We start from the raw sequence: 14,947 nt of genomic DNA on the forward strand, positions 1-14,947 counted from the left end.
GGGGTACTGCACTTTGCAGTCTAGGCCGCACTCCAGTGCAACTCACTCCAAAGTTTCGCTTGTTTAAAAAAACAAAAAATCTTCATTTCATCCCAATCTTCCTAAGCCGAGTCTAGGTGAGCCACCAGGAAAAGGAGAAAGGGGTTTCACCTATCAGAAGAGGTTTGAGACGGGGGTCCAGTAGCCACCAAACAGGAGGGAGGAGGGCAGATGAGGTGCCACCAAAGGTGGAGATGTGACTAGTGAGGAGTGAGCATAGGTCCTGTCCCTTTTTTTTAACCACATTTTGCCCTCTAGAGGGGAATAGCTTGTGAGGGCCCTGCCCTCACTTTATACGTCTCCTAGTAAACCTGAGCAACCTACTGCCCAAACGCTGGCCCTTTGGGAGTCAATTGATTTAAAGGGTATTTTTACTGGTACATTTGTTTAATAAGAAAAGAAAAGGTTGCAACATTTAGCAAGTAATATCTCTGTTTGCTTCAGGTGGACGTTCGGCAGCTCCTTCCCGCCCAATCCCAGGGGTTTTCTTGCGTAGCTGCTTGCATAAACATTTTCCTTTGTAAAGGGTCCCACTGACAGTGACTTTCGTTTGCCTGTTCTGATCTAGCTCAAGTGTGGGAGCAGGAAACCTCTGGTCCCTTCAACTAAAGCTGCCTGATGCCTTCTTGCTAGTTTTAATAAGCAATCTCCACCCAAGTATCAGCCCTGGGAACAATACATGTGTCCCCAGATTTCTCTACCGTCACGCTTCGGCTCAGGGTGACTCCACACCATTTACCATGAAAAATGGCTCACGTCATCCTAATATTGAAAAGTTGGTCCAGGATTCTCGAAATGAAACAGAGCGTGCCTGCCCAAATGACACACAAGCTGGAACATACAGTTCTAGTTTTCTGCTATCTTGCACCCTCACACAATATAAGAAAAGTTTTTCAGACTACATCTGTGGAAAATTTTGGGTCCTCTGTTTGCCTCATTTTTATTCATCTCATGTGCTCCTCAGGTGCCAGTTCTGGCCCTTGAGTTCTTCTGATTGTAATTGAATTGTCTCCTCAGAAGAGAGGCTCACCTGAAGCTTGTCTGGTTTTGTGCTGGGAAGATTCAGCAGGATCTTCATGGCTGCCTTATGACAATAACCTGACAGCAAAGGAGACTCCTGGTGGGAGAAGCGAAATAGCCTCTTGGAGGGCTCATTTAGGTATGAGTGCAACCAGTCACTTTGCTCATGGTTTCGGGGCATGGTTGCAGGCTCCTTTTAGGGTGGTTATGTTCATCCCCACTGTTGTGCTCTGGTGTTTATGCATTATAACTAAGGCCCTACTTAAGCTGCGATATTGCGGATCCCGCCATATTAGACTGCCACCACAATTTTGACAGTGGGAGCCCCAGCTGCCCTGGGGTCAACAGCACGACCTCCCACTCTGTCCTGGGCGGTCAAACACCGGGAGCCCCCCACTGTCAACAGCGGGATCCTGCTCTCAGGCCTGGGCTGCCGACAGTGGGAAATTGCAGAAAAGTCATAGACCTTATTTGACGTTAGGAGTGTAATAGAATATCTCATTGAAAGATGACAGGGCCAGAAAGAGTTAATTAACTCACAGACTGACCTGACCCAGGGCCCAACTTTAGAGACTGGTTAGGAAGATAGGGTAAAAGAATAGAGCTTTGAAATGTAAGTCTGTATTGTCAGAGGAAGAAGGGTAGATGTTTGCTCAGGTCTTGTGATGTCAGCAAACAAGTCTTGTCTATTGCTATAGCTTTAATTCAAAGATCAAAAAAGGAATATTAACATTTATGATGATACTTGAGTGAAATAGTATTATTGTCTCTATGTCTTTTTGAAGTTTGTGGTAACCTGTATCTGAACTGTGTAATGGATAAATTATCCTATGCTAATTGGCAGGGTGTTTGGGAGAAGGAGAGTTGAGCCTATTGCTTTCTCAGGCCGAAAGGCTGCAGGAAATGTATAAAAACTCTGGGACGCAATCCTGCTTCATCTCAGATCTGCTTTGGGTTTCAAGAGGGGGAACCTTAAGCCATAAGGATTGAGATCCCCAGTCACTGACTGGAGTCACCCTGAATATGGACATTGGACTATAACCTATGGACTATTTCTAAAAGGACTTTTGGCAACTACAGGATCACCTCTGCTATGCATCTGAGCCTCAAGAATTGAATTCAAGTCTGTCTGTATATTGATCTTTTAACCAACACTCTCTCTCTCTTCTTTTTAAATAAATTGTAGCTTAGTTAATAAGAATTGGCTCTAAGCGTGTATTTTGGGTCAGATCTAAGTTATAATTGGACCTGGTGTGTGGCTGATCCTTTGGGGTTGGAAGAACCTTTTCTTTTATATGATGAGATAAGATTTTCAGTAATCATCATCGTATCTGACAGGTGTGTCTGGACGGAGGCCTGAGGCTGGGCACTTTAAGGGAACTGCATTATTTGGACTTCTAAGTAACCAGTGAGGTTCTATAGAAGCTGTTTTGTGCTGGTTGGTAAATCTAAGTTTTGGAAGATCCACCAGTGTTTGGGGTTTGTTTGCTCCGTTCTGTTTGCAGTTCACCCTGATTGAGTGACCTCGGCTGGCTCCCACGGGCAGCACCGTCACACCTTATTACCGCAAATAAGGTCCATTATTACTTTTCCGCAATTTTCCATTGCTTGTTCATAATTCAGCTGCAATTTTTTGACAATCGTCCTGCAATTCAAGTAGGGCTTTAATTTTACAGCATTTAGCACAGCAACATAACCAGCATGTGCCCACCAAGCTCTGACAAGTGTCAGATCCCTCCAGGTGTTTCCCTGGGTCATGGTGAATTTGGTGCCAGATTATTGCGTAGTGTCGAACTCTGCTGAGGTTTTGTTTACACACACAAGTTGTACCAGTTTAACTAAATTGGCTTAGAAAGTGAATTAGCCAAATTGGCAAGAATCCAATTGAGTGGACATCTTTAAACAGCCTGATAACAGTTAGCTTAAATCAGTAAACAATAGATGTAAGCAGAATTGAAAGAGGGCACGCTTAATCTGAAATAAGTGTCTATACAATGGTGTTGCTCATTTAACTAAATCACTATCAAAACCTGTTAGTACAACTTGTGTGTGCAGCCATGCTCTCGGTCTCTGCTAGGTGTGTACATGCTGTCCAGTTCACCCTAGTCTGTAGCCAGCACTGGGTGCCGCCCGATTGCTGATGTGGGCTCAACGAAGGCAAGACCTCTGCTGGCGTGTGCCCTGTGGGGCCAAGACTCTGCTACCTCTAAAGGAGACGGCATGAGGCCTTGGCCGATTAGTGCCTGGAGGCCATGCCAGCGGGACCATCGCCGTGACAACCCCATGATGACAGAACAACTAATGGGGAGCAGACTGAATAACCCTGGAGTCACCCTGGCTCTGCAGAGCACACCAGTAGGTGCCCCACCTGCCCCCAGCACAAGGACAGGGCTCCCAGCCCCTCCCCCCCCCACAGGGACAAGGCCCCCCCCCCAGCACAGGGACAGGGCTCCCCATCCCCCGGGCCCGCCCAGCACAGGGACAGGGCTCCCAGCCCCCCCCCACCGGGACAAGGCTCCCCTTCCCCCTCCTTTGCCCCCCCCACCACGGGGACAGGGCTCCCCACCCTCCTCCCCAGGGCCCCCCCAGCACAGGGATAGGGCTCACAGCCCACCCCCCCACAGGGACAAGGCTCCCCTGCCCCCCCCAGCACGGGGACAGGGCTCCCCATCCCCCTCCCCAGAGCCCCCCCAGCACAGGGACAAGGCTCCCCTGCCCCCCCCAGCACGGGGACAGGGCTCCCCATCCCCCTCCCCAGAGCCCCCCCAGCACAGGGGCAGGGCTCCCCATCCCTCTCCCCAGGGCCCCCCCAGCACAGGGGCAGGGCTCCCCATCCCCCGGGCCCGCCCAGCACAGGGACAGGGCTCCCAGCCCCCCCCCACCGGGACAAGGCTCCCCTTCCCCCTCCTTTGCCCCCCCCACCACGGGGACAGGGCTCCCCACCCTCCTCCCCAGGGCCCCCCCAGCACGGGGACAGGGCTCCCCATCCCCCTCCCCAGAGCCCCCCCCCCACAGGGACAAGGCTCCCCTGCCCCCCCCAGCACGGGGACAGGGCTCCCCATCCCCCTCCCCAGAGCCCCCCCAGCACAGGGGCAGGGCTCCCCATCCCTCTCCCCAGGGCCCCCCCAGCACAGGGGCAGGGCTCTCCCAGCCCGCCTTCCGCCGTAGGGAGCCTCTTTGGGCCTGCAGTTCCCTAGCAACTGCGCCCCCCAGCAGGGGACTCTGTAGTCTGCCTGGCAACAACCTAGTCGCCTTTCTGATTGGCCAACTCCTACCGCCCCGTATAGGTGAGGCTCTAATTCGTATTGGTTGGAATCCCAGGCTGCGCTGTGATTGGCTCAGGCCGATGGAGCGGGCGGGAGGAGGTCGTGCGGTGGAAAACCGCCTGGCGGATTCTTTAGCCGGCGCTCCGAGTGGAGGGATACATCTCACGTCGCTGTAATTTTACATGACGTAACATCGTCGCGCGCAGCCGTATACCCATCCGCGCCGGAACTGATTTCGGGATGCGGGAGAGGTTGGTCCGCGCTCGGCGCGGTGGGGGAGAAGAGGCAAGTGATTGGCACGGGCGCTCAGCCAATGAGGAGGCGCGTCTGGTGCGGACCCTGTGGCGATTGGCCTGCAGCGGCGCTGCCTCACCAATGGGATGGGAGGTTGGTACAGGGGGGGACCGTTTTCTCTTCCCTTCTTCCTAGTCGCTGCGGGGCCTGGCGGAGCGAGCGCCGCGCGCCGGCTGAGGTGAGGCGAGGCGAGGCCGCGGGGCGGTAGTGCGGGGGGCGCCGCCGGGCCCGGTACCTCCGGCTGCGGCCGGGCCGCGCCTGTGAGGCGGCCGGAAGCGGGGCCGGGCCGGGGCTTGGCGCGCGCGGGCGGGCGGGCGGGCGGCTCGCGGGGCGGGGCCGGGCCGGGCTCGGCGGGGCTCGCCTGGCGCGTGTTCACGGGTTCCGCTCCCCCCAGGTTGTGCGGGGCCGGGCCCGAGCGGGAACATGGCCGCGGAGCCGGAGAGCCCGAACCCCAGCGCCCGCATCATGACGTTCCGCCCCAGCGCCGAGCAGTTCCGGGACTTCAGCCGCTACGTCGCCTACATCGAGTCCCAGGGCGCCCACCGGGCCGGGCTCGCCAAGGTGAGCGGCGGGCCGGGCCCGGACCAGCCAGCGGAGCGGAGCGGTGCCCGCGGCTCCGGGAAAGCTCGCAGCTCCAGGCTCGCGTACCTCTCTGGGGACGCGGGTGTCACGGCACCTGCCCTCCACACGGCGTTATCGCACTTGTCAGGACTGGGTCCAAGAAAGGCCAAAGTAGGACAGGTCTGGAAAGGCTACGGCGTAGCTTTTCTATCTGCCTCGCTTACTCCGATCCCATTCACCTAGACACTTCTGTACGTGAGTAGTACCACTTACTACTCGTGTGTGGAAACGTAAGCGTGTGCCAGCTCCGAAACCTGCCAATGCTGATTGTCGGCGATGCTAAGCACCCGGAATTCCATGGGAAGTGAATGGAGGCTGTGGGAGCTCAACATGTCCAAAGCTCGGGCCCTTATTCACTACCATGCCATGGACCGAAGGTAGCACAAAGACAAGGCGTGGGAGGTAATATCTTTTATTGGACCAACTCCTGTTGGTCAGAGACAAGCTTTCGAGCTTACGCAGAGCTCTTCTTCTGTTGTCTGTAGCTCTGTGCAAGTTCAAAAGCTTGTCTCACCAACAGAAGTTGGTCCCATAAAAGATATCGCCTCACCCACCTTGGCTCTAATATTCTGGGACAGACACAACTACATCAACACTGTATACAAGAAGGTAGTGTAGTTTGATGGACCAAACTTTGTAGTTCTTGCTCACAAACCATAATTAAAAGTAATTCTAAGAAGTTTGACATCCTCCTGCTCCTGTTGCATTCGTTCCTTGCTGAACGTTGCTGACTGAATACTCATTGTCCTCAAGATAAAGCTCCTCTCGTAGGCAGGGTTTTCTGTGCAGAATGAATTTTATGTGCACCAATATGGAGGTGCAACAGAGGGTCCTGTGGCACCTTTAAGACTGTTAGTCTTAAAAACCCTCTGTTGCTTTTTACAGATTCAGACTAACACGGCTACCCCTCTGATACTTGACTATATGGAGGTGGTGTGTGACTTTCTTATTGGTGCACAAAACAAAATTAATATGGTGGGGGTGGGCTGAGGGGTTTGGAGTGTGGGAGGGGGCTCAGGGCTGGGGCTGAGGGGTTTGGAGTGTGGGAGGGGGCTCAGGGCTGGGGCAGAGGGTTGGGGGGATGAGGGCTTTGGATGGGGGTGTAGGCTCTAGGGTGTGGCTGAGGATGAGAGGTTCAGGGTGCGGGAGGGACTCTGGGATGGGGCAGAGTGTTGGGTGTGTGGGGATGCGGGCTCTGGGGTGGGACCAGGGCTGAGGGGTTTGGGGTGGGGAGGGACTCGGGTTGGGGCAGAGGGTTGGGTGTAGGGGGTGAAGGCTCCGGGGTTAGGCCAGGGATGAGGGTTTGGAGTGCAGGAGGGGGCAGACGGTTGGGGTGTGTGGGCTGTGGGGCTGAGGATGAGGGGGTTGGGGTGTAGGCTGCAGTGGGGAGAGAGGACTCCTTCCCAACCCTCTCTCGCTGCAGCAGCTCGGGTCCGGGGAAGAGGCGCCTCTCCCCGGCAGGACTGGGCCAGGCCGAGGAAGAGGCTCCTCCCCAGCTGGCCATGGCAAGTCTGGGGCAGATCCACTGTGGGGAGGGGCACTCCTCCCCGCCGGCAGCAGGTCCGCGCTGGGGCTGGTGGGGAGGGGCACCTTTCCCCGCCACAACCCTGAGCCTTTGTGCGGGGCTTAATAGTCAGCTGCGCAGCTTAGAGGGAACTTAGCTCATGGGCTGAATTTCTACGTTTTCTGATCTTTGCCTTTTATTCTGTGAACCATCAGGTAATTCCCCCAAAGGAGTGGAAACCACGAACATGCTATGATGATATTGATGAACTGGTCATCCCGGCTCCAATTCAGCAGGTGGTGACTGGACAATCTGGCCTCTTCACACAGTATAACATCCAGAAGAAGGCTATGACTGTCCGGGAATTTAGAAGAATTGCAAATAGTGACAAGTAAGAGTGTTTGTGCCTGCAGTTTCTTACATCTGTGGGGCTTTTGCATCAGTTACCATCACACAGCTTTTTCTCTATTTAGTGTATAGTTAAATGGATTCTCTTGGGTAGAGGTATGTAGCTTAAAGAAAATTTCAATGATAACAAAATTTTCTTTAAAATGACAATGCAAAAATGACACATTAATTAACAGATCTGTCCTGCTACACTTTACTTCTGTTAGTCCTGAAGACAGTGGAATTGCACAAGGGTCGACGTGAGCATGATTTGGCCTGGAGAACCTTTATTACATAAGAATGAGCATGCTGGGTCAGACCAATGGCCCAGCATGCTGACTCTGACATAGGGCAATGCCAGATGCTTCAGAGGGAATGAACAGAACAGGGCAGTTATCAAGTGATCCATCTCCTGTCGTCCGGTCCCAGCTTCTGGAAGTCAGAGGTTTAGGGACACCTGGAGCCTGACCATCTTGGCTAATTGCCATTGGTGGACAGTGTCCTCCATGAACTTGTCTGATTCCTTTTTTTTTTTAAGCCAGTTATACTTTTGGCTTTCACAACATCCCCTAGCAACAAGTTCCACAGGTTGACTGTGTGTTATGTGAAGAAAGAATTCCTTATGTTTACTAGGCAGCAGGTTTAAAACAATTTGATTGGGTAATCTTTGGTTCTTGTATTACGTGAAGGGGTAAATACCACTACTTTATTCACTTTCTCCATACTAGTCATGATTTTATAGACCTATATCAGGTCCCCCCGCGCCCCAAGTCATCTTTTTGTAAGCTGAACAGTTCCAGTCTTTTTAATCTTTTCTTGTATGGAAACCATTCCATACCTCTAATCATTTTAGTTGCCAATTTGTGTACCTTCAATTCTAATCTATCTTTTTTTGAGATGGGACAACCAGAACTGCACAAAGTATTCGAGATGTAGGCATACCATGGATTTATATAGTGGCATTATATGTTCTGTTTTATCTCTCTCTTTCCTAAAGATTCCTAACATTGTTAGCTTTTTTGACTGCCACTGTACATTGAGTAGATGATTTCAGAAAACAATCCATGATGACTCCCAAGATTTCTTTCTTCGGTGGTAACAGCTAATCGTCCCTCTTCATTTTGTATGTATAGTTGGGATTATGTTTTCCCATGTGCATTACTTTGCCCTTATCAACTTTGAATTTCATCTTCTATCTTGTTGCCCGGCTACCCAGATTTGTGAAATCCCTTGGTAACGCTCTGTAGTCTGCTTTTAACTTAACCATCCTGACTTATTTGTGTATTGGCTGCAAACTTTGCCGCTTCATTGTTTGCTCCATTGTTTTCCAGATCATTTACGAATATGTTGAACAGCACAGGTTCCAGTATGGATCCTTGGGGGACCCTGCTATTTACCTCTCCATTTGGAAAATTGGCCATTTATTCCTATCCTTTGTTTCCTGTCTTTTAACCAGTTACTGATCCATGAAAGGGCCATCCCTCTTATCCCATGATTGTTGAGTTTGCTTACGAACCTTTGATGTGAGACTTTGACAAAAAGACTTTCTGAAAGTCCAACTGTATTATACCTACTGGATCACCATTGTCCACATGTTTGTTGTTTCCTTCCCCCCCCCCCCCCCCAATAATTCTAATAGACTGGTGAGGTATGATTTCCCTTTACAAAATTTGTGGTGACTCTTCCCTGACACATTGTGTTCATCTATGTGTCTGATAATTCTGTTCTTCGTTATAATTTCTACCAATTTGCCCAGTACTGAAGTTAGGCTTAATGACCTGTAACTGCCAGGATCACCTCTGGACCCTTTTTAACAAATTGGTATTATGTTAGCTCTCCGCCAGTCATCTGGTACAGAAGCTGATTTAAGTAATAGGTTACATACCACAGTCAGTAGTTCTGCAGTTTCATATACGAGTTCCTTCAGAACTCTTCAGTGAATATCATCTGGTCCTGGTGATCTGTTACTGTTCAATTTAACAGTTTGTTCCAAAACCGTCTCTGCTGACATCTCAATCTAGAACAATTCCTCAGAGTTGACACCTAAAAAGAATGGCTCAGGTGTGGGCATCTCCTTCACATCCTGTGCAGTGAAGACCAATACAGAGAATTCAGGTAGTTTCTCTTCAACTGCCTTGTCTTTCTTGAGTGCTGCTGTAGCACCTTGATTGTCCAGTGGCCTCAGTGATTGTTTGGCAGGCTTCCTGCTTCTGATGCACTTAACATATTTTGTTCTTTGCTGTTAGTTGTTGTCTTTTAACATAAGAACGACCATACTGGGTCAGCCCGAAGGTCCATCTAGCCCAGTATCCTGTCTTCTGACAGTGGCCAATGTCAGGTGCTTCAGAGGGAATGAACAGAACAGGTAATCATTGGGTGATCCATCCCCTAATATATGGAGATATACCTATCTCATAGAACTGGAAGGGACCCTGAAAGGTCATTGAGTCCAGCCCCCTGCCTTCACTAGTGGGACCAAGTACTGATTTGCCCCAGATCCCTCTAAGTGGCCCCCTCAAGGATTGAACTCACAACCCTGGGTTTAGCAGGCCGATGCTCAAACCCTGTCGCTCATTCCCAGCTTCTGGCAAACGGAGGCTAGGGATACCATCCTGACTAATAGCCATTGATGGACCTATCCTCCATGAATTTATATAGTTCTTTTTTTTAACCCTTTTTTGCTATATGCTCTTCAAAGTCTTTTTTGACCTGCCCAATTATATTCCATAGTTTATGGTCCTTTCTACTTTTCTTCAGTAGGATTTGATTTCCAGTTTTTAAAAGGATGCTTTTTTGCCTATAACTGCCTGTTTTACTCTGTTTAGCTGTGGTGGCATTTTTTGGTCCTCTGACTTTATTTTTTTAAACTGATGTACAAGAAGGAAAGGATGGAAATTTACCTGAAGTCCCTACATAGAGTTTAAGGCCAGAAGAGACCCCACCAGATCATCTAGTAGGATACCAACTCCACCCAGCACTTGCTCACCAAACCCAACAACCGAAATTACAAGTAGTTTGCAGGGCTGGAAATTAGGAACAAATGGTTCTTCATGATTAACTGAGCACCCTTGACCTAGAGTTATTGAAAGACCACAAATTTGGAACCCAACAATGCTGTTTTTATAGTCACTTACTCATAAAAATGAATTTAACCATTTTATTGCAGCGTTTGAAACCCCAAACGTTGCATTGCTACACTAGTTCCTGAGACCCAGAAAGTAAAATTCTCATTAGTTTCCATTGTTCTAGCTGAGAGAAATGTGAAAAGTAAACTAGACTTACATGCTACCACTACTTTACGAAATAAATGTAATAGTTAGTAAATTAACTTTTTAAAAAGATATTATTCCCTCACAAGATGTGGCTTGAGGACTAAAGAAGGAACTAATTAAATGCTCATTATTCCATTTTGTACAGTGCAGGTTGTTCCTTTAAACAGTAAAGGATAAACTATATGCTTTGCAAAACTTGTAACTTGCTGTGGGAGTTATGCTGGGGATTAGTATTTCAGTAGCACCTACAGATCCTAACTAAGGTAGAGGTCCCATTTTGCCAGACACCGTACAAAGAGCGGGCGAGGAAACACAGGCACAGAAGTGAAGTGAGTTGCCCTCTGTCACACAACAGGTTATGGCAGAGCAGGAAATAGAGGCTGGGTCCCCTGACTCCCCAGTCCAGTGCCCTAGCTATTAGGAGATACTCTAGATGTGCCTCTTTATTCTTTCATTAACCTTTTGAATATAGCCTTCTATCTGCTTTCTTAATTCTGTGCTGTTGCTCTAAACTCTAATGTATTGAGTTGCAGAGTTTTTATTGATTAAATGAGTTGATGAAACGGCTTTTTTTTTTTTTTTTTTTAAGGTACTGCACACCCCGATATACTGACTTTGAGGACCTTGAGCGGAAATACTGGAAGAACCTCACTTTCAATGCCCCCATCTATGGTGCTGATGTTAATGGCACACTCTATGAGAAGGTGAAGGAAAATGCTTTGTCTTCTAGTAACATAATCATCCTTGTGAATCTTGATAGGGTTTATCATGTAAACTCTCTGCCCTGGAATTCAGCTCTGCAAAGTTTCAGAGGTATTTAATGGAGTTCATAGCAAACGTCTATCTTCTGAAATATATTACCTGGGAGATGCGATCTAACATATTTGTCATTTAACCAAAATTGTTGAGGCTGACTATAAGCCACATCATTGAGAGTATTTGTGTTTATCCATTCATTAGTGCTTCATTGTAATACAGTTGGAAACTCATGGGAGCCAAAATTAATTAAAAATATAAATATAGGTAAGGCACAAAGCTGACTTAATGGTGCTAATATACTTACGAATATAAATGAGCCTGAAATGGAGACTAGCAGGGAACACGTATCGCCTACGTATCCTGCTGTTGTACACAGTTCTGTGGGGGGCTCTTTGTAGTTTGATAACTTAATTGTGGGGTGACTTACCCTGATAGCTGTGATGTGCTGATAACCATCAGAACTGAGCGCATAATCTTGCAGCCACGTTTTGCCTGTAAGAGTTTTAGACTAGAACAGTAGTTTTCAAACTGTGGACCTCTGGGAGTCTGCAAACTGTTTAAGGGCTGGTCTACACTGGGGTGGGGGGGAAATTGATCCAAGATATGCAACTTCAGCTACGCAAATAGCGTAGCTGAAGTGGAAGTATCTTGGATCGAATTACCTGGGGTCTAGACGGCGCGGGATCGACGGCCGCGGCTCCCCCGTCGACTGCGCTACTGCCGCTTGCTCTGGTGGAGTTCTGGAGTCGATGGTGAGCGCGTTCAGGGATTGATATATCGCGTCTCATTAAGACGCGATATATCGATCCCGGATAAATCGATTGCTACCCGCCGATACGGCGGGTAGTGAAGACATACCCTAAGATTTCCAAAGAGGAGCGTACCTCCATGCAAAAATTTGTATGGGTCTATTCGTGTTTTTTAACAGGGGTTTGGAAGGAAACACAGTGGTAGGAAGGAAAACATGACAGTCCTGGACGCTGAAGTCCTCTTCACATTGGACAGGACCAGTGTAGTGGGTGGTGGTGCGTGCTTTCTACACCTGTCCTGCGAGTCTGTGTGGCTCACCCTGAAGTGTTTGTCTCTAGAGCAGGGGTAGGCAAACTATGGCCTGTGGGCCAGATCCGGCCCATCAGGGCTTTGGATCCAGCCCACGGAATTGCCACCCCCGTGGTGCCGCGGGCCCTGCGCTGCTTCCAGAAGTGGCCGGCACCACGTCCCTGCGGCCCCTGGGGGAGGGAGGAGCAGAGGGCTCTGAGCACCGCCTTTGCCTGCAGCTACCTCCCCCAAAGCTCCCACTGGCTGGGAATGGGGAGCCTGCCTGAGCCCCAATGTGCGCCGCTACCACCCTGGAGCCGCTCCAGGTAAGCGGCACCAGGCCAGAGCCTGAACCCTCCAGCACTCCAATCCCTTGCCCTGAGCCCCCTGCTGCACCCTGCACCCCTCCTGTATTCCAACCCCCTGTCCTGAGCCCCCTGCCGCACCTCGCACCCCTCCTACACCCCAACTTCCTGCCCATAGCCCCCTGTCGTACTCCGCACCCCCCTGCACCCCAGCCTTCTGCTCTGAGCCCCCTTGTGCACCCTGCACCCCTATTCTGCCCCAACCTATTGCCCTGAGCCCCTTCCTGCACACTGCACCCCCTCCCACACTCCAATCCCCTGCCCCAGCCCTACATTCATGGCCCTGCATGCGATTTCCACACCCAGATTGCCCACCGCTGCTCTAGAGGCTAGGGGATTTCAGACTCATGTCACGCACATCACTCTTTGTTTTCTGGCCTTTATGCTGAGATGTTAATGTGGAGTGTGATTAGTAGCAGTTAAACACAGGCTAATGGAAAATGAGACTTGTATTTAAAAAGGGGAGGGGGGTCACTGGGAGGTGAAGACTTCAGATTGCTCAGCAAAACTGAAAAACAAATCTCTGTCCCAAAGTACAGAGTGATGTAGGGGCGAGTGTTACATAACTGATGTCTTGTTAACATGTTGCCTTCCTTGCTGATTCTTGCTTAATATGAGCTCCGTGTTTTGCAGCATGTACATGAGTGGAATATTGGCAGGTTGAACACAATCCTGGACGTAGTGGAGAATGAAAGTGGCATAACCATTGAAGGAGTGAATACCCCTTACCTCTACTTCGGCATGTGGAAAACCTCCTTTGCCTGGCATACTGAGGACATGGACCTCTATAGTATTAATTACTTGCACTTTGGAGAACCCAAGTCATGGTAAGGTTTCTTGGAGCAACCTCCAATAGTTTATGGTATTCTCTCTCTAGTAAATCTTGGAGTCCCTCAATAAATGAGGAGGGACAGATGGACAAACAAGGGATAGAGATTACTAGGAAAATAGTGGGGGGTGTTTCCTCCGTCTCCTCAGGCTACTGCTCCTTTACTCCCCAGGAATTCTATGCCACTGCGCATGCGCATAATTCATGTCCCCCCCAGATTTCTTTGCTTCCCTGCAGAAAAAATTACTTCTGACGGGGAAGCCAAGGGAAGCTGCAAGAGTGGTCATGTGCCCCTCACTGGCAGTGTAGGTGCGTCGTTTCATGCAACCACAGCAGCTAGTGGAGAGGTAAATCACCACCGGGAGGTGCAGGGCTGGGGACACCCTGGCCGGTGGCTTGTACCCTGCGCCAGGCTCAGCTCTAATCCTGGCTTGGGTGGGGACAGAAGAGGATGGGACTTCCTCTTCCTCTGCAAGGAGTGGCCAGGGCCGGGAAACTCCCACCACCAGAAACCTCCCCCAGCTGCAGGAAGCTTTGTACCCTCCCGCTTCTTGCCACTATCGCTCCTCGGCCACGGAGGGAGGGGTCATTGTACAGAGAATACAAGAACTAGGGGTTCCATAATACAAGAACTAGGGGTCACCAAATGAAATTAATAGGCAGCAGATTTATAACAAATACACCCCCACCCTTCCCTTGCATCCAGACCCCTGCTAAGCCCCCTGCGCTTGAACTCCCCACCCCACTGAACCCCAACCCAGTTGCACCCAGACTTCTATCCCACCAAGCACCACTCCCCCACCACCTAGACTCACCCTGCCAAGTCCCAACCGCCTTCACCTGGATACCCCTGCAGAGTCCCATTCCCCTGCACACACCCCCATGAGTCCCTGTGCATCCAGATTCCCCAGACCGCTCACCGAGCCCCTGTGCATCCAGATTGCCCCAACAGAATCCTCTCATCCCACACCTGGATCCCCCCCACACTAAGTCCCTCCACACTTGGATCCTGCCAGGAGGAGCCTGCCCACCCCACACCTGGATCGGGGGCCAGGGCTGGGCATGCGTGTGAGACTCTGTCCCTCTTGCTTTGTATCTTGGTGCGCCTAGTGTATAGACATGTAGCACCAGTAGTGTGGGAACAGAAGGATGAGAACTATTGAGCTAAATTATACTAGACCTACCAGAAAAGCCTCTCACCTAGGTATTTTTAAGGTCATTGATGAAAAGAGTTAATTGTGTTGCACCTTAGAACTTGATTGCAGTTGGATGTTAGGTGACCAATGAATGGTGGAAATTCTCGGTACTTAGTGTTATTGTTTCAGTCTGGGGCAATTAATTATGGCAGCAAGAAGGGTTAGAAACTGTTTCGGGGGGGAAAAACAAAGTGTAGAGTACATAAAAGGAATATGCAGGGAGACCCTCAAATCCTTAAAGTGCAAAGCTTGTGTGAGTGCTTTATCTTCTTAACCCCTTCCACACTAGTACTATGTTCACTAATGTAGTTCAAACTTCTCCCTCTTTGTTATGCCTTTGGCTGCACAAACATGCTG

General features: G+C 50.0%; 1 protein-coding gene across 10 annotated transcripts in view; it reads left to right on the forward strand.

Moving 5' to 3' along the window:
- Window positions 1-4,490: 4,490 nt before the first annotated feature.
- KDM4A (lysine demethylase 4A) overlaps window positions 4,491-14,947 on the forward strand; it is a 39,919-nt gene continuing 29,462 nt past the window's right edge. For 3 of the 10 annotated variants that reach the window (XR_010589980.1, XM_005307125.4, XM_065555302.1), the window contains exons 1-5: window positions 4,661-4,797; window positions 5,014-5,180; window positions 6,960-7,135; window positions 10,993-11,107; window positions 13,199-13,392. Coding sequence is in view for 6 of the 10 variants with exons in the window: in XM_005307125.4 (XP_005307182.1) it covers window positions 5,043-5,180; window positions 6,960-7,135; window positions 10,993-11,107; window positions 13,199-13,392 (623 nt within the window). In the remaining 4 variants the exon portion in view is untranslated. Of the gene's footprint in view, window positions 4,798-5,013; window positions 5,181-6,959; window positions 7,136-10,992; window positions 11,108-13,198; window positions 13,393-14,947 lie in introns of those variants that run through there. The other 7 variants (XR_010589979.1, XR_010589978.1, XM_042851457.2 and 4 more) reach the window with 6 other exon arrangements.

This window comes from Chrysemys picta, chromosome 8, assembly GCF_011386835.1.
Source record: "Chrysemys picta bellii isolate R12L10 chromosome 8, ASM1138683v2, whole genome shotgun sequence".
NCBI classification, from domain to species: Eukaryota; Metazoa; Chordata; order Testudines; family Emydidae; genus Chrysemys; species Chrysemys picta.